At 50.5% G+C, this 19,686-nt stretch overlaps 1 protein-coding gene across 1 annotated transcript; it reads right to left on the bottom strand.

Annotated features, from left to right (window-relative positions):
- Positions 1 to 4,749: 4,749 nt before the first annotated feature.
- LOC122374600 (interference hedgehog-like) lies at positions 4,750 to 17,362 on the bottom strand. The gene is made up of 14 exons (XM_043353428.1): positions 16,990 to 17,362; positions 15,066 to 15,123; positions 14,285 to 14,411; positions 13,594 to 13,801; positions 13,022 to 13,250; positions 12,370 to 12,575; positions 11,674 to 12,105; positions 9,772 to 10,048; positions 9,200 to 9,443; positions 8,663 to 8,804; positions 8,145 to 8,333; positions 7,638 to 7,753; positions 6,622 to 6,775; positions 4,750 to 6,168 (listed from the first exon to the last, which is right to left on the bottom strand). The coding sequence occupies exons 1-14, from the start codon at positions 17,360 to 17,362 to the stop codon at positions 6,125 to 6,127; spliced, it is 2,799 nt and encodes a 932-aa protein (XP_043209363.1). The 3' UTR covers positions 4,750 to 6,124.
- Between the last annotated feature and the right edge of the window lie 2,324 nt (positions 17,363 to 19,686).

Genomic DNA, 19,686 nt, shown 5'->3' with positions numbered 1-19,686 from the left:
CATCCGTTAATCATACATATCAAAACATACAGTTATCGCGTAAACCTGTACCTCTAGTCTATCTACTATTATAAATCTTAAAAAGTCCGCCGCCGCCGCCCACGCCGCCGTCGGGGTTACGCAGTCGGTGTTACTCCCAAAAACGCTTATTGAGGCGCCGTCGATTGACGCAGGAGGGTGAAATTTTCACGACTCGTGGGTCACGTAATTCAACAGGTCGTATTAAATTTTGGGCACGATGCGGCCAGGGGTGCACCCGTGGCGCGTGCTCATGTGCGCCATAGGGTTAGCATTAGAATCGCGACCGGCGCCGAGCAGAGGGCACGTGCTTTAGGCTCAGTTGTTCGCTTAAAAAACTGAGTGAAAGCATCAGAGCCGGAAGGTCGTTGACCTTTGACAACGAAGGCCGACACAGGGCACCGCTCGCCAAGGGGATTCGCCAGTAAATACAATTAATTTGTTTTTGCAATATCTCAGCCGTTTCTGGGCCGATTTAGCTGAAACTTGAACTGTCGGTGGCAGTGTAGGGTAGGGTAGGGTAGGGTATACGGTAGGGTAGGGTAGTGTAGGGTAGGAGTAGGGGTAGGGTAGGAGTAGGGTAGGGTAGGTTAGGGTAGGGTAGGGTAGGGTAGGGGTAGGGTAGGGTAGGGTAGGGGTAGGGTAGGGTATGGTAGGTTAGGGTAGTGTAGGGTAGGGTAGGATAGGGTAAGGGTAGGGTAGGGTAGGGTAGGGTAGGGTAGGGTAGGGTAGGGTAGGGTAGGGAAGGGTAGGGTAGGGTAGGGTAGTGTAGGGTTAGGGTAGGGTAGTGTAGTGTAGGGTAGGGTAGGGTAAGGTAGGGTAGTGTAGGGGTATGGTAGGGTAGGGTAGGGTAGGGTAGGGTAGGGGTAGGGTAGGGTAGGGTAGGGTAGGTTAGGGTTAGGGTAGGGTAGGGTAGGGGTAGGGTAGGGTAGTGTAGGGTAGGGTAGGGTAGGGTAGGGTAGGGTAGGGGTAGGGTTAAGTTCAAAAAGGGCCTAACATACAAAACACTTGAACATCCCGTACATATCACCAACCCTTACAGTTTAATTAAAAACAGCTACCCAAATCAATCCAAATAATACATCTAAAAATACAAGTCAATCACCCAAACTAATGCACCCGTAACATAACATAAATCAAAACATACAGTTATCGCGTAAACCTGTACCTCTAGTCTATATTATAAATCCTAAAAAGTCCGCCGTCGGGGTTACGCCCAAAAAGGCTTATTGCGGCGCCGTCGATTGACGCAGGAGGGTGAAATTTTTGCCACTCGTGGGTCGCGTCATTCAACAGGTCGTATTAAATTTTGGGCACGATGCGGCCAGGGGTGCGCCCGTGGCGCGTGCTCACGTGGTGTGCCATAGGGTTTACACTAGAATCGGCAACAGGCTATTGCTCGGGAACGGTAAGGGCTACGGGGGTGAAATTTTCGCTGTAAGTCGGACGCGTGCACTCAATTGTCGTATTAAATTTTCGAGGGTGTGGGTTCAGCAGTGTGCACGTGGTGGGGCCGCGACCGGTGCCGAGCAGAAGGCACGTGCTTTAGGCTCAGTTGTTCGCTTAGAAAGCTGAGTGAAAAGCATCAGAGCCGGGAGGTCGTTGACCTTTGACAACCAAGGCCGACACAAGGCACCCCTCGCCAAGGGGATTCGCCAGTAAATACGATAAATTTGTGTTTGCAATATCTCAGCCGTTTCTGGGCCGATTTAGCTGAAACTTGGACTGTCGGTGGTAGTGTAGGGTAGTGTAGTGTAGGGTAGGGTAGGGTAGGGTAGGGTAGGGTGGGGTAGTGTAGGGGTAGGGTAGGGTAGGGTATCTCAGCCGTTTCTGGGCCGATTTAGCTGAAACTTGGACTGTCGGTGGTAGTGTAGGGTAGTGTAGTGTAGGGTAGGGTAGGGTAGGGTAAGGTAGGGTAGTGTAGGGGTAGGGTAGGGTAGGGTAGGGGGGTAGGGTATGGGTTAGGTAGGGTAGGGTAGGGTAGGGTAGGTAGGGTAGGTAGGGTAGGGTAGGAGTAGGGTAGGGTAGGGTAGGGTAGGGTAGGGTAGGGTAGGGTAGGGTTGAATTGAATAACATCCTAACTTACAGAGGGCTCGAAGAACTAACATGCATGACTATCATACTTACAGTTAATTAAAAGCTGAGTGGAAATAATCAGAGCCGGCAGGTCATTGACCTTTGACAACGAATGCCGACACAAGGTACCGCTCGCCAGGTAGGTTAGGTATAGGCAGTGGCGGCGGAAGCAGGGGGGCAAGGGGGGCAGCTGCACCCTAAAGCTATGGAAAGGGGCGCCTGGAAAATCTGTAGAGGAGGCAGGAAGTTAAGAGGTGCGGCAGCCATAAAGCTGAGCAGTGCGAGGCGACACCACAACTGATAAAGGCACTTGTGACACGAAGAGGGTGGCAATGACGTGGGAAAAGTATCTTTTGATATGCTGAAGAGTGGAGGGCATCCTTCAGTGGCGGCGGAAGCAGGGGGGCAAGGGGGGCAGCTGCACCCTAAAGCTATGGAAAGGGGCGCCTGGAAAATCTGTAGAGGAGGCAGGAAGTTAAGAGGTGCGGCAGCCATAAAGCTGAGCAGTGCGAGGCGACACCACAACTGATAAAGGCACTTGTGACACGAAGAGGGTGGCAATGACGTGGGAAAAGTATCTTTTGATATGCTGAAGAGTGGAGGGCATCCTTATCTGAAACAAAGGCAGATGCTGCCGACCCTGTCGAATATAATCTTGCCAGGCGATAAATGCTAGGAGGGCGCAGCTACTCGAGAAGCGCGCCATGCGGAAGAGGGGCGCCTGCATGCGAAAGAGGGGCGCCTGTGTGTGGGACGAAAAAGAAACATTTATGGAGACGTCTTTGAAGGCGATAGCCTCCGAACGCCAACACGAACATATGAGGGCTTATAGCGTTGCAGGCTCCATGCGACAAAAAGGGGCGCCTGATGGCCGATATGCGAGAGGAAATTAGTTTGTGTAACATTTATCGGGGGCGGTTTGCCGTTTACAACATATGAATGTTAAGGGAGGTCCGAGATTGGGGCCTGTAAAATTGCACTGTCCGTATGGGCGGTTACACCCCTAGTGCTAGGGCGTATTTTGCGTTTTTTTTTTACTGGGGAGATGATTATGACCAGGAATAGCACTCTGCAAACTTCTATGGGCGCCTGTATAGGGGCGAAACTGATTTTCCAGTGCAGGGACGGCCATCGGCATGGTAAGGGGCGCCCAGCGGGAAGGGGCGCTTCAATATCGTTTGCACCCCTATCCTAGAATACCTTTCGCCGCCACTGGGTATAGGGTAGGGTAGGGTAGGGTAGGTAGGGTAGGTAGGGTAGGGTAGGAGTAGGGTAGGGTAGGGTAGGGTAGGGAAGGGTAGGGTAGGGTAGGGTAGGGTAGGGGATTGTAGGGTAGGGTAGGGTAGGGTAGGGGATTGTAGGGTAGGGTAGAGTAGGGTAGGGTAGGGTAGTGTAGGGGTAGGGTAGGGTAGGGGATTGTAGGGTAGGGTAGGGTAGGGTAGGGTAGAGTAGGGTAGGGTAGGGTAGTGTAGGGGTAGGGGTAGGGTAGGGTAGGGTAGTGTAAGGTTAGGGTAGGGTAAGTTAGGGTAGGGTAGGGTAGGGTAGGATAGGGTAGGGTAGGGGATTGTAGGGTAGTGTAGGGTAGGGTAGGGTAGGGTAGGGTAGGGTAGGGTAGGGTAGGATAGGGTAGGGTAGGGACTAGGGTAGGGTATGGTAGGGTAGGGTAGGGTAGAGTTAGGTAGGGTAGGGTAGGGTAGGGTAGGTAGGGTAGGTAGGGTAGGGTAGGGTAGGAGTAGGGTAGGGTAGGGTAGGGTAGGGTAGGGTAGGGTAGGGTTGAATTGAATAACATCCTAACTTACAGAGGGCTCGAAGAACTCGCATGCATGACTATCATACTTACAGTTAATTAAAAGCAGTTACCCAGTTCTTCACAAATAATACCAATAAAAATGCAAGTATCTACACCCAAACTAATGCATCCGTTAATCATACATATCAAAACATACAGTTATCGCGTAAACCTGTACCTCTAGTAAGGACTAAAGGTTGATCGTTTTCGAATACGCGCGAGAAGGGCGGTCGCAGTCATGTCGTGTTCGACTAAGTGCCATTTATAGCCAACGGTTATGCTTATATTTCATATTTGAATAAATATTCATTAGAAACGAGCTACTCGAGTGTTTCGTTCTTGTGAACATAAGATGTTATATGTCATCTACTTACTTGTACTTGTTGGGTTAGGGCGCATAGCCTCGTTGGGCTCAAGCGTCCATAGTTGTCGTCATCAGTGCGCCACTCTTGTCTCGATCGAGTCTGATGTTGCAGTCGGTTGCAGCCAGATGGTTCAGAGCGTTCAGAGGGAAACTAAGCAGATGAAGGAAAATGATAGGTTTAGCATGGGGATATACGCGGGCTTTGGATAATGTCCAGGCAGGAAATAACCGGTGGAGTATAATTAGTAAAGTTAGTATCTAACATATACCTGGTTAAAACTTAAAAATAAGAAATAAAAAGGTAGTTTCGGTTCTTGAGTCATTCAATCAATAACGTTCTTGACACCACATCTGTCCAGTGAGCTATTCCAGTTCAAAAAGATCTTCCGGCAACGTCTGCTCTTGGTACCTTACTCAGTTATCAACATGCGTTGGAGGGTTCATGATCATACCGAACCTCTACTTCGGAACTATGTGACTACTTCTACAAAAAGGAGCCAGATTGAACAAAAGAAGAAGGTATACTTCCAAGAGAAATCGAGAAAAAAAACTACAGTAGCAAACCTTCATTCATCCACTGACTGCATCCATCTCTCACACCGATGTATCTCCACTCACGCATCCTTCTCATTCAACATTCAATATCCATTCACTCATCCCCAAACAATGCACGACTGTTTACACACATGAGGACGTCCATAAGACCAGCCACAGCACAGAAACACAAAACACCAGAGAGACGACGATAAAGTGAACAATCAACGCAAATTACAACAGAAGGAGATCACGTCAATGTGCCAAATCGGCGGCACTGCCCTCCACATCAGTCGCGACTGGGGTTCGCCAATCGGCGGCCAAACTCAACATAAACCAATAATTACACATTTAAATAACTTAAAACACCAAAATCACAACTAGTTCAGCGCATATCATTGCAGTCACAGCTTTTTGAAGAGGTTGATAGCTCGTAGAAACCTGAAAACCTCGTCGATGACGTCCGGGTGATGATCACCCAGAAGAGTTTTAAGGGTAAGTGGAACATTCAATTGGAGGCACTTCCGTACAATCAATTGTCGATGGGTGGCATACGTTGGGCACTCAACAAGTAAATGTTTGACTGACTGGGGACACATACATCGGTCACATTCAGGTCTGGGCTCTCTATGTGACCGCATGTTATATGTCATCGCATCGCATAGTGCGCCGCAATGTTTTCGATCAAGAAATAGCCTTTCTTTATCCAGATTACTACCAATCAACGATTGAAACAGCCGATGGTTGACGATGTAAATACAAATTTAATGCTTTCGGCACGTTTCTTGCCCGCTTCTTACACCGATGCATGTACTTAGTTAATTATTTAATAAGTTCTTATTGCAATATTGTAATCATCGCACACATGCGTTATAATTGTTCACGAATAGTGTTAGAGCACAGGCAATGTAAAAACATTAAAACTTATGCTGGGAAGCGTGCAACAGCGCACGTTCCAGCTTAACGTATTGCAGGATCGTGAATGCTGAATACTGTGTTATGACTATAAGTATAGCCACACTATGTACCCTTTGTAGTAAGCATTACAAGTCTGCAGTAACCTATCTTACATAGCACAGGGTGGCAGCCGCAGGTCAGAAACAGAAACATGGACGGAAAAGACCCTGCAAAGTGCAATTCATATGAATACAGTCGACGATACTATCGTTGAATCGTCACGATAAAAACAAACGAATCAGCTGTATGAACCTCCGATGAAATCACGGTATTGTATGCAGTTGTATGCAGTTACATACCATCTGTTCAGGCATTGGTTCCCGCGAGTTCGCACGGGGAAAGAGTCAAGAATCAGCTCACAGCTCGGCGTTTTCCCTGGACTCGGATCAACATATTGTTGGTCTTTCTGTCAGAGATTGCATTTCAATGCCTGGCAACACAAGAGAAGCCGATACATCGTTAGACAAGAGTCATTCGGAGCGATGGATTAAACGCCTGAATTGTGTACAAACACTTGTACTGAAAGAAGTTTGCGTTCAAAAAGCATTTTATGTCGTAATAATTAGTTTGGTGTCTTTTGGCTTTATATTATAATTTATAAAACACATCAGTCGATAAATACATACATTCAGATTGTTTCAGCCCACATATATTTTTGATCACCTCGTTTTAGGTATCACGTTTGGTCATGTTTATATCATCTCGTTTTATGTCTCACCTCTTTATTTACAAGACGTGTAACTTTAAAACAGCCGCTGTAAAGTGGAAAGTTGCTAAAAACATGAATGAAAAAATGAATGTATAAACACATAGGTAAGCACCTGTCCATTACAGCGTGCTCACTGCTCACTGCTCAACCATCAATTATGCTCAGTTTCCTCACCTAATTGTAAGTCGGACGGAGGACTGTGCCGCCGTCTCCCGGGACGGCATTTGTTATTGTTGAGCGGCGCAGCTGGTAAGGTCCTGCTGTGTCCTCTGTTCGATGTTTCTGCGTCTGGAGACTCCTCAGTGAGTTTCGTCTCGGCGGATATCTCCTGAAATTACCGAAAAAACATAGTTGATCGCCGCATCACCGCTAAACCATGCTAGAGCGTTGCTTGGTAGAGGTGGCAAAAGATGAAAATTTTGGGAACCAGACTCGAACCAGACCCGACTGGACATTTCTGGAACCAGTCGGACCCGGTCTAAGTTTGAATCGGAACCATTTGGACCCGTTCCCAAAAAGTCAATTAATACAAATTACTTGTAGGTATCATTAGGTGCATAATGTAAAACAGCCTTTTCCCACTGAGAATACTCATGAGCTACTGTGTGTAAAGAAACATTCACTTCATTCACTTCATATTTTGCAATAATGTGTAGTGTGCAAGATGTATAGTTTATGATAATTGGTAGGACCCAGTTGGACCCGTCAGAAAATTTCCAGGAACCGGTCTGGACCCATATGGGTCCAGACTGGTTCTTTGGACCGGGTCCTCGGGTCCACATTTTGCCATCTCTATTGCTTGGTGTTCAGGACTGAATAGTTTTTACTTTCGCCGCCAGATGTCACGACTGACGAACGCCTAAAAGTAGGCTGTTCCGCATGTCACGTTTGATCAGAAGAGAACTCCCGCGTCACTATTGCGTGAGAAGATATAAGCATAGCAACAATATCGATCGAGTCGAGATCACAGCAGTGTACTGCTTTGTCCTATCATTGCCAAGCTGCTCAGGGCACCACTCAAAAGGAGAAAAATAATATATACTATATAGCTTATTGAGCAGTCCTAGCACATTCAAATTAATTGGAGATCTGTTGCGGTAGACGTTTCAACAACCCGACCAAGCGAGAAAACGATGATAAATCCTCAAACTCCAAGCATCGCAGCTGGTAAACTTCAAACAGATCCTGACCTTCAGTGATGGATTGGTCTCCAGCATCTGGCCGCTTTCAGACCCCGTTGCTGAAACCCTCAGCGACTGGATCACGTTGCCCTCCCGTAGGCTGTCGCCGCTGGCCTTCATCGCCGCTGAAGTATGTGAGGAAAACAATGATTATTTATAGCTCACCGATGAATGTTACCAGTGAACAAGTCATTATCCAATACAAGAACACGAAGCACATTCCTGTAGCAATGTTTCTACGAAGGAGAGTCGATAGATTTATGTTTCAAAGGTTCATGCGAAATTTTTCTTCGCATAGATCTCGCAAGCAGAGATGCGTCCCAGAATTTGCACTACCCTTTGCACCTTCCCCTTCAGCCCAACATTCACCAGCGGTTACCGACAAAACTCCTCAGTTCCGCTGATAATATATGTCTATTGTCTTGCCCTAAATATTCTCAAATTCCGTAAAGCGAGCTCCTACCCCGTCTCTCCCCGTCTATATTCACCCTTCAGTACACCGTTATACCGACCCACCTCTCCGTTTCGTCGCGGCGACTGAGCGACACCGGCAGGCGACGACCACAATTACGACCAGTATCAGCAGCCCACCGCTTACTCCCCCGACAACCGTCTCCAGACTGGTGGGGACACCGTCCGGCCCACCACCCGACGATGGGTGCTCCCCGGAAACGGTAGAGCGGTCCGTGGAGGCTTCTGGAAGAGCTGGGGGGGGGGGGGGAGGGAAGTCAGGCGATGGGGTCATACTTTGAACGTAAGCAAACTGAAAATTATCATGCTTTCAGATGGTAGATAGGTATGCTGCTTATCTTTCACTTGAAGAAGTTTGGAAAAAAAAAAACTCGAGAAAGATTATCATGAGTTTGTGGGAGAAGACGAAACTTTATCATAAGAATACCATCATTATCTGCGAGTGGCACATAAAAAACATGGGCCAACATAGCGTTAATTATGCGCGGAGACGGGATGACACTTTGTTCTTTCCCAGCAATTGAAACACCTACGCCTGCACCGCTCCGATTCCGCTCGCTCACCTCTCGTGGACTGGGTGACTATGGGCGAGAAGGTGGACACGCCGCCGGCCCTGTTGAAGGCCTGCACCTTGACCTCGTAGACGGTGGCCGGCTGCAGAGCTGTCAGGACGTGAGTCTTGGTCGTCTCGCCGAGCACAGTCACCTGGCGTCGCAGTCACCGGAGGAGGAAGCCGTCAGTGATACGGGCAGGGTTGGGTGTAGCTACATCTGGCTCAAGACGTCCACGTAGATAGCTGCTAATTTCAGTTCACTGAATACAAACCTTCATTTATACAAAATTATCCTAGAACTCAGGCTAATTTAAATAGAAAAACATAACTTTTACGAATGGTGTTTTATAACGATATGGTTCATGTTCAAAGATAAAGTCACAGGACGGGAAAACTCGTCTTTAATCGTTCTCGCTGGTTTGCGTTTTAGCTGTACACCGCAAACTACCCCTCAGTAACAGAATGATTGCATCCATTATTTATTACTTTTGCAAATACGCGTGGGATCATTTGTTTGGGCTCAAGAGTAGCAAAACTCGACACCTACCTTTGAGTAGCCGCCGGCGGTCGCCGCGTCCCGGTAGTGTATGAAGTAGCCCTGCACGGGTGCCGCTCGCACGTCGTGGTAGGACCACGAGCAGCGGATGGCCGTGCTATTGAGAGGCCACAGCTGGGAGATGGTCGGCGAGCCCGGCGGACGGGCCGTCTCGAGCAGCCGAACCATCCGCACAGTGCCAGAGTTCGGCCCGTGCTTGTTGTCCTTGTTCTCGTACACGGCCAGCACGCGAAACCTGGGAGGCAGGTGACGGTAACGTTTATTGATGATAAGTATTTTTCGAGACGTAGCATCAAATGTAAAAAATAAAACACTTTGGTAAGGCATTAATTTGTACCTACTTGATAAATATCTAAGCTCGTACCGAGAGAGATAGGACAAAAGCAAGTACGGGTGAAATAACAGTTGCGAACCGCAATCAGTAATTTACAGTTTGCACCAATTCATGGATAAGTCTATGGAAACACCATCCCATTAAATCATTCCCCTTCCCCTCTTCACCGATTACAACGCCTTCCATTATCCCCGAATCCCCTCCAGTCGACCCTGGACCCAGGACTTACTTGTACCTACCGCCCAGATTGAGTCCGCTGACCTCGAACGACCTGGCCGTTCCCGGCACGTCCGAGTCGACTGTGTGCCAGCCGTGCCTACGGCGCGGCATGCGCCGGTACTGGATCTTGAAGAAGAGCACGGCCAGCCCGTCGTTGGGAGGCACCTGCCACTGCAGCATGACTGCCGACTCGGAGATGGGGTACACGGCCGGGGCGCCGGGCGGCACCAGGAGGACTGCGGGCGGCAGACGGTAGACGGCCGGGGCGCCGGGCGGTACCAGGAGGACTGGGGGCGGCAGACGGTAGACGGAGGGTTAGGTAGTCGGCCGGGGCGCCGGGCGGTACCAGGAGGACTGCGGACGGCAGAGGGTGGACGGAGGGTTAGGTAGACGGCCGGGGCGCCGGGCGGTACCAAGAGGACTGCGGGCGGCAGAGGGTAGACGGAAGGTTAGGTAGACGGCCGGGGCGCCGGGCGGTACCAGGAGGACTGGGGGCGGCAGAGGGTAGACGGAGGGTTAGGTAGTCGGCCGGGGCGCCGGGCGGTACCATCAGGACTGCGGGCGGCAGAGGGTATACGGAGGGTTAGGTAGACGGCCGGGGCGCCGGGCGGTACCAGGAGGACTGCGGGCGACAGACGGTAGACGGCGGGTTAGGTAGTCGGCCGGGGCGCCGGGCGGTACCAGGAGGACTGCGGGCGGCACAGGGTAGACGGAGGGTTAGGTAGACGGCCGGGGCGCCGGGCGGTACCAGGAGGACTGCGGGGCGGCAGAGGGTAGACAGAGGGTTAGGTAGACGGCCGGGGCGCCGGGCGGCACCAGGAGGACTGCGGGCGGCAGCAGAGGGTGGACGGAGGGTAAGGTAGACGGCCGGGGCGCCGGGCGGTACCAGGAGGACTGCGGGCGGCAGAGATTCGACGGAGGGTTAGGTAGTCGGCCGGGGCGCCGGGCGGTACTTACCAGGAGGACTGGGGGAGACAGAGGGTAGACGGCGGGTTAGAGGAAGCGGGAGTGTTCGTCAAGGGGTAAAGATGGGATGCCTGGATAGAATAAGATAGTGTAATAAATAACTTATTTATTACGTTATGGCCGAACTAAGACGGGTAGGAAAAGCCGGAATGGTTGAGAAGGATCGGGTTTGGTGGGGATAGAAAGCGAATTCTAGTCGACCGTTACAAAAACAAAACTCATCAAGAAACTGTCAATGTCTGCCAGGCAGCATCGTATAAGGTTAACCACAGATAACAGTAGTAACTACTACTGTTATTTGTGGGTTAACCATATACCAGAACTTTGCTAATCATCGGAGTATTTTAGGACGTCTTGCGGAGATCCAGTTCTGATAAAAATTACAAGAGGTTTAAGCCACTGTTTAGTGGAGCGCTGCTAAATACATGAGAAGAAATGAAAGGAAGTGAAACAACTGATCCATAACGTTTATCCCTGACCTGTCGGCCGCCGGTCACTGGTGTCGTGCCGATCCTTGAATGACTCCAATGACGCAGACGGACGCTCCTCCGACACCGTCCTTTGCGGAATAACCTGTCGCGATGTAGAGACATGGCTCATACAATATACAATGGGTTTTTACACATGTATTTTTAAGAAATGGAAGGCATATGTCACTAAATCCACTCAACTGTTAAGGACTTATTTATGGATAATGCTAATTCAGTACGGTACTTTTGGAGGGAAACGTAAAATAATAACATCGACATAAAATAAACTCAACAACCAACGTAACTCTATCAGATGCTTCTAAAATCAGGTAAAACTTTGAAAACATGTTAACATCAGCGACACAAACAATAAACCTTTTTCCTAGTTCCCTGTTAGTGAGCTTCTTTCGGCTTATTCTGTAATTAATACACTCAAATATAAATTAACCCCACGGGCCACGACTACCTAAGTATACCTTCTACCTTAAGCAGCACTGCCGCCTTGTCGTCACCAGTGGCGCCGTGTCCGAAGCACTGATACAGGCCGGCGTCCTGTCGTCGGACCGCGCGGAACTTCAGAGCACGTCTCCGCACGTGATTCCGCCCGCTCTGGGCCCCGGCGGTGTGTCCCTCTGCCACCGCCAGCACTCCCTGCTCGTCCCCAGACTTCAGCTCTGTACCAGTCTCCAGCTCCCGCCCCGATACTGCCCCAGTTTCCCGCTGCTGTGCTGACTCCGGCTCCCGAGCGGTCTCCGTCTCTGGGTCTGGCTCGGTAGAGGGCACGGGTCTGCCGTTGAAGACCCAGGTCAGCTCTGGAGGCGGCCAGCCGCGACCGGAGCAGAGCAACTCGACTGCGGCGCCCTCGGGCACCGACAGGTCCGCGGGAGACGTCCACACAGACACAGGTGCTGTAAATGACCAGAGGAAAGCACAGGCGGGGTTTATGAAAATCAAATTTGACGGAGGGTGTGTTATATACAGTTACGACACTAAAGAGATGGGCATGGATCGCAATATTCTCTCACTCGGTCAAAGACCTCTTTAAAAGTGGTATGCATAGGTCTACCACTCGACGTTTATAAATAGCGTATTGCGTTTGGAAAGTAAATATTTTTTTAAGAATTCATCTTTTTTACGTCTTCCACCGTTTAAATTCCAATTCTGTCACTCACCAGCGACCCTGACCTCTGCGGCGGCGGTGACGGCGCCTGCCTCGCTGACCGCCTCGCAAATGAAGGTGCCCTCGTCCTCGACATTCAGATGTTGTATCGTCAGAGCGGCGACTCCCTGGGAGTAGCGGTCGGACCACCGCGCGCCGAGCGTGGACCGGCGCCAGGTGACCGTCGGGACCGGCCAGCCGTCTGCCGCGCACTCCAGCCTGGCCGGGACGGGACGAAGGGACAGGTTAGTCGGGCGTGGAACATATAACGAATGGAATGTGGAACGGATCGGCAAGTGTATAGTTACTCCAGCAAGTGTCAAACGTAATAAACTAAATACTTACAGGCCTGATCATTGACCAATGTCCCCACCATGAAACCCAGCACTAAGCACACATCAATCATCAGCCACGATCGGCAAGGATTTGGACAAGCCCAGCGCCCACTACCAGGCGTCACGTAGTTTGTATTTTCCCGCTAGATGGCAGCAACAGTTAGCGCCTGAAGGTATGCTGTGCCGCAACGCATCGGGCGACGCACAACGCAGACAAATAGTGTTAGGCGGTAGGCCAGTTATTTTTCAAACCTAAGGAAAGGAAGTGATTAAATATGACTCAACGGCATGAACATCCACCAAGTGCGCAGTTTTCTATTTAATTCTAACCTGACGGTGTCGCCCTCTGCCGCCCAGTACACCGGCTCCGGAGACACCACAATACGCGGTGGTTTCTTCGGCCATTGCTCGCCGCTGCTGACGACAAGTCGGGTGACGAATGGCGCTGACGTCTTCTGTCTAACACGTGAATTTGTAGCCACACAGGAGTACGTCCCTGCGTGCGTACTGCTCACGTTTGAGATGAACAGGCGACCTCCAGAGAGTAACTGGTGACTGTCTGTCGCAGTCAGAGGGTGGAAACGGGGCCGAGTCACTAAAGGGACTCGGTGAAATGAGGTCCCGGTCACAGGCAGGTCGAAACTCGAAACGAGTGATGAGTCATGAAAACAGACTCAATCGAACGAAACGAGAGCTCCATCGGTACCTAAACATGTAGTCATGGACATTGGTCACCGATAAATGAACCGAGCGACAAACCAGCACAGGCATCTTAACAGCGAAGAAAATAATTAAAAGTGATTGTAGTAAGCCATAATTATAAAGTATCGATGACATAACCCTGACAGAACTTGTGACATAACCCTTTAAAGCGTTCAATGGCACTATTTAGTTTACGTTACCTCCATCGCTGGGCAGCGCCTCTCCGTCCCTGTAGAACCGAATCTCTGCCGGCGGGGCGCTCTCTGGCGGCGGGCACCTCAGAAGGACAGCGCCGCCGGTCAGCGCTGTGACCGTGGCGTTTGGACGCGCCACGAACTGTCTCAGGTGCGCCACAGTGACCACCGCCGGCAGAGAGGCCAACCCAATCGGGGCCATCCACGCCATACACTGCCGATGGCGGAACATGGAGACAGATTGGGAGAGTGCGGCAGGGGAGGCCTGATCGATGATCATGACTTTACAGTTTATACAGATAGGTACATGACACGATCAAACAAATTGATAATGCCGCTATATCGTGCGTCATACTCGTATACACGACGCAGCCGGCTTAATTAGCTAAATAGAAGCAGCTCTGCCATCGTATTAAATGGATGAAATTGCATCGCTAAAGCGCATAACAGTAATCCATGCATAGTTAAAAAAACGTCTTCCGGCAATTGCTGTGGAATTTTGTTGGAAAAGTCGGCAAGCTTGCATTTTACCTTTTTCTTTTCATTGCAGATATCAGAGCAAACACGTGTCCCTGAACACAGCCGTTACTCTACCAAGGACGTGTGTGCTCTGAAGTCCGATGAGAAGAAAAAGGTAAGGTCGGAAGCTTGGCTGTACCGGTACCGTACATACTACGTACTGTTTACGACAACTGACCCGGTACTCGCCGTCGAGTTGGCCGTGCTCTCCCAGCTCCCCTTTGGTCTGGAGCCGGAGCCGGCCGGGCTGGAGCTCCACCGCGCCGCCGTCACCAGCGGGTAGAGGTCGCCAGTTGTGCAGCCAGCTGAGGAGCCAATATTTGTATTTGTATTTGTATTTACATTTAAGAGCGATCCACAATCAACATGCGTGGCGATTACTGCTCAGAATCCGTATCCGCGGTTACTAATCTAATCATTCATTCATAACATTTGCACATTCACTCACGTCAAAACACGGACAAAACAGAACAAAACACATTCAGGAGAGCCTCGTCCCTCTTACCCACCCCGATACTGTTGGTCAGCGACGTGCTGATTCACCGTTCACGATCGCGGCTTTAACAGAGCGGGCAAAGCGGGCGGGAGGCAACTGCGACAGGTGAGGTGGTAGGCTGTTTAGCAGAGCTGCAGCTCGATAACCGAACCGCCGCTTGCCTGTTTCCAGGCGCGGACGCGGAAGATGGAAGAGGTAATCTTGTCTGGATTGTCGCTCGCGGATAGCGCTGTTAGTAACGAACAGGGCTGCTAGCTCCTCGGGTTCTCGACACTGTATGGCTTTGTGTGCGATGACAAGGGTTTGGTAATCGGCCATACCGCGCGTGGATAACCAGCCGAGTTTTGTTCGCAGGTCGGAGACATGGTCAAATTTACGTCGGCCGAAAATAACTCTAGCGGCGAAGTTAAGGATTTTTTGGAGTCGATCAAAAATTTTTTGGGACCCATTACCATAAACTGACAGGCAGTACCGGATACGCGATACTACGAGTGCCGTCACGAGCATTCTAATGATGCCATCTGGGAGACAGTGGCGCGCGTGTGAGAGACCAATCAACAGACCAGTACACCGGCGGCAGAGTTCGGAGATGTGAGCGTCCCATGACAGAGTGCAGTCGAAAGTGACGCCAAGGTTCCCCACCTGTGCGCACGGTTGCAGCGCTGCGTCGCGGAATGATACTCTAAAGTCTGGTAATTTGCGTAGCTTTTGACGACTGCCAAATACAATGAGCTGTGTTTTACTTGCATTCACTTTGAGGGCGTTAGCGCAGAACCAATCGTTAAGTGACGCGAGCGAATCTTCCATGCGCGAGATGAGAGCTTCGAGGTGCCGAGCTGGACCACTAACCAATACTTGTGTGTCATCGGCATACTGAAACACATCCGCGTCGCCGGCGTATAGTGATAAGTTGTTAGAGAAAATGGTGAAAAGAAGCGGTCCTAACGCAGAACCCTGGAAGACACCCATGGTATTCGAGAGAGGTCGAGACAGTACTCTACGCCCGGATCCATCTTTCAATGACACGCTCTGAGTGTGCCCATGAAGATAGGCGGCGAACCAGGAAATTTCGATGCCGTGCAACATCAGTTTTTGCATCAGAAGAGCATGGTCGATCACGTCAAAACATTTACTGAGATCGAGAAGGCACAGCATTGTCAGATCCCCTCTGTCGGTGGCGGCCAGAATGTGTTCAGTGACGGACAGCAACGCGGTTTCCGTGGAGTGCCGAGGGCGGAAGCCGTGCTGTGAGGATGCCAGAAGGTGATTATGAGAGAGATAGGCGTAGAGCTGCTGATGGACAATGCGTTCAACTACTTTCATGACTACAGGAACCAGGGATATGGGTCGAAAGTTTGCGGGGTCTGAAGGGTTACCGGACTTGAACAGTGGATGAACTATGGAATGTTTCCATGAGTCAGGGATATCAGATAGGATTAAGCAGGTGTTAATAATATGCAAGATGACACCACCAATAGCGGGAAATCCGACTTTCAGCATGCGGACGCAGACGTTGTCGGAGCCGCAAGCACTCGAGCTACGCATGTTGAAAATAATCTGCTCGAGCTCCCCCAGTGATATCTCACGAAGTTGAAAACCGCATGCGCCGACACGGGTGAGACGCACATCCAAATCGGTGGGAGCGTTTTGGACTCGGATCTCGTCAGCGACACGAGGACCGACAGATACAAAAAAAGAATTTAAATCATCAGCAGATAGATCGGGTTGGACATCAGGACCGTCCTTCTTCGCGGCTACCACTGACCTGATGCATTGCCAAACTTTGTTAGGGCCCCGCTCCCCAATTTCCCTCCGCAGCTCTACTCGCCGGTCTCGACGCACTGCCGCCCGGACTGAGCGGTTAAGGTCTCTATACTCGCTCGAGTTGCGGCCTAGATGGCGAAGCGCAGCGCGACGTTGAGACATGAGGTTACGGGTGGCGGCGGAGACGGGAGGAGCGGTCGGGTTACGGATAGACACACGCTTAATTGGGGCATGGGCATCAAAAACAGGTACGAAAAATGACAAGAAAACATTCCACTTGTCGCTGACGGTTTCGGCAGAGAAAACATAATCCCAGTCGACATCGAGTAGGTCTTGATACAGTGCAGGGTGATCTAGGCGCTTAAAAGAACGAGATGAGATAACAGTGGGCTTTTGACGCACTTTCGGCACATTGAGAATGACATCAATGAATTTGTGGGGACTGAAGTGACAATAATCAACACGGGTGTCGCACACCAGTTCACGGTTGTTAACGATACATACATCCAAGAGGGAGCCGGAGGTGAAAGTACAAGTTGTTACTAATTGATGTAACGAGTAATTCGATAGGAAGCTGCTTAGGTGTTGACTAGCGCGGAAATTGGGCTCCTTCAGTAAATCACAGTTGAGGTCGCCGCAGATAACGAGCGGAACACTGGGGTAATCGATGAGGATCCGCTGCAGCTGGGCCTCGAGGTCCGTGAAATCGGCGAGCAGGGCTGCCTCAGAGTGTCGGGGTGGCCGATACAGGGAGCAGATGATTAGCTGCCGGCCCTGGTCCAGCTTGAGCAGCGCCCACTGCGACTCCAGCTTGCTCTCGGAGCACCCGCTGCCCGGGATCTTCAGTGTCGTTGATCTTAAGCTGTTTTTAGTGATGATGGCGACACCGCCATAACCGCTGCCATCTGGACGGTCCACGCGACTGAGCGAGTAGCCAGGAATGACGAGGAGGCGTTTCGGGGTAGACGGACGTAGCCAGGTCTCGGAAAGTAGCATTACGTCGTAGCCGCGACGATCGAGTTCGCACGTCAGCTCTTGAAGTTTGGGTTTGATACTCTGGATGTTTAGGGCGCCGATTAGTAATTTAGGCGGGTCGGTCGGCCGACTGGACTGGAGAGTCCTGCGTGCGGGCCGGGGTCCACGTGCCGCTTCCGTTGGGCTGAGGGGGCGTGACCGATTATGACGGCGGATGAGATGGGCGGGAAGACTGCGCCGGATAGTCTCGGCTACTTCCCATGTGGTGTCGTTGCTTAGTCGGTCACGCACCGCCATCAGCTGTGCCAGGTCGTATGCACATCTGGCAGATGCCGCACTGTGGTCGTCCCCTCGGTGATCGTTGGCCGGTGTTTGGCACCCTACACGGCGAGACCCTGAGCTGACTAATACAGCGGTACTGTCAGGCAACAGCACTGACAAACAGGTTCTGCTCACTGCTCAGCACTCTCAGTACCTACCTACCTATAGCCGCAAACGCAATTTTTGTTAGTTATTTCTACATGAGCTGCTGTGTCAGCCTGTCTATGGACGATTTACTTTCCGGCGCGCAGATCACTAATTCAGCTGACCTTAGCTGGTCGACAGGCAGATTTGTCGCGCAGCTGAGTACCACCTCTTCACCGGGCGATACCAGCGCGGACTGAGGCTCTTCAACGAAGAAAATTCCCAAATCTGCAAGTGATACAAGTTAATGCGTTATCCACTCAGATATAGGTATCAACCCTAATAAAAACAAACGTGTGAACAGTGCGCACCCCAGTTCGAAGAAACATCAGGAAGCCGGCCAGGCAGGACCATGCGATACTAAATATAATCAACACTTATTGAGTTGAAGTGTTTTAATTCTTTGACTTTTTGACATTAGTTGTTACATTATACAATGGGTCAACTTGTTATATGACGACGCAAAAAAAGAAGTATTCAATAACTATGGTTGGTGGTATACACTGGAGGATAATGCAATGCCAAGACGTAGGTATGGTAGTCTAAAGCTGCGTATGCATTTATGACAAAGGAACCGAACCAATGTAGAAAACCGATAGTTCCACGGTTAAAATCCGATAAGCTTTGACGGCGCCCGAGCTGACCCATCAGGCCATTAGGTATTGCGCTCCGCTGTCCGAGCGCCAGCCATCCGATTCCCATTAAACCGGCGACAGACTGCTGCATAATGGATTGCACTGCAATGAAACTCCCACCAGGCGATAGGGGAGCGACAAATGTTGGCGGCATTGACCGGTGCTGAAATTGGCGTGCCATTCAGTCGGTGCGCTCGGGCGGACACTGGCGGCCGGGCGGCCCCCGGCTGACGGCGGCCAGGGCCCGGGCCGGGGCCGCGGCCCGGGCCGTTCCAGCACGTCGCGTCGGCCGGACTCCGGGCGCGGAGACGCCGTCCGAGCCCGCCGGGCACCATTCGTTCACACCCTTCACCCGTTCGAGCGACGGCAGACGGCCTCAAGACTGACTGGTAATCAGCGGTTACCACCGCACCATGGCCGCTCAACGAATTCACAATAGCTAATGGTCACGAACGACGGAGGATAAGCGATTATAGCACAACCCAACCCAACCATAAAAGACACTGTTCTTTTGTGGCGAAAAATCGGAACACTAAACAAATTTTGACGGATAAAAACAATATAAAACTTCAAAGAGCTGAATCTATTACTTGAATAATATGTAAAAATGTCCATACAGGCCAAAGAAAACTGGAGAGAAAAGGCAATTCGTGAGTTTGTTTTCGTTCCAATTCGTAAGTTATTCGACTCGTCAATCCACAGCTAAGGATATGACGAGCTTACATAAGTTGCACGGAAATGTTGTTATTGAACGTTTTATGCGCGCAATCATCAGCTTGACGAACTAATGTGACAATATGATAGCCCTAAGCAAGCGTAATTTGGCAACGGAGCAAGGTAACTATCTTGGACGATGAATTCCGTCCATTTACCTGGTTTTCTACTTATCCGTCTACCTATTACCGCCACTCATTTTGGCGACGTTCGCCGGAGGCCTAACGATTTCCGAGGAGAAGGTATGTGAGCCGGGTGATAGGAACACATTTTGTGGTGCAATGCACCGTTCCAAGCCCAAGCGACACGATATATAAATTAAACCACGCATGAGGCCTGGCTGCACTTTCAGCGATAATGAACTTGGTGGGAATGCGGCCAAACATAAGCATACATACTCAGCCATAGTACCGGGTAAACCTCAGTTGTCAACCATGAAATCACAAGATTCGTAGCTTCCTGCTCCAATCATGTTAAAAGCACTTGTAGGGTTGGGCAGATAAATTGGGACAAATTTTAACTTTCTCTAAA

This window comes from Amphibalanus amphitrite, unplaced genomic scaffold, assembly GCF_019059575.1.
Source record: "Amphibalanus amphitrite isolate SeventyFive unplaced genomic scaffold, NRLGWU_Aamphi_draft 001679F_arrow, whole genome shotgun sequence".
In the NCBI taxonomy this organism is placed as follows: Eukaryota; Metazoa; Arthropoda; class Thecostraca; order Balanomorpha; family Balanidae; genus Amphibalanus; species Amphibalanus amphitrite.
Note: the sequence above shows the minus strand (reverse complement) of the source record. Positions and strands in the feature narration are given on the sequence as shown.

What these genes read in the sequence shown, in the direction of transcription:
- LOC122374600 (XM_043353428.1), bottom strand. Translation starts at nt 17,362, where the DNA reads ATGCTACTTTCCGAGACCTGGCTACGTCCGTCTACCCCGAAACGCCTC. An exon ending in AGACCAATCCATCACTGAAG is followed by an intron (nt 6,776 to 7,637) that starts GTCAGGATCTGT and finishes CGGTAATTTCAG; the next exon opens with GAGATATCCGCCGAGACGAA. An exon ending in TCCGTCCGACTTACAATTAG is followed by an intron (nt 6,169 to 6,621) that starts GTGAGGAAACTG and finishes TTGTGTTGCCAG; the next exon opens with GCATTGAAATGCAATCTCTG.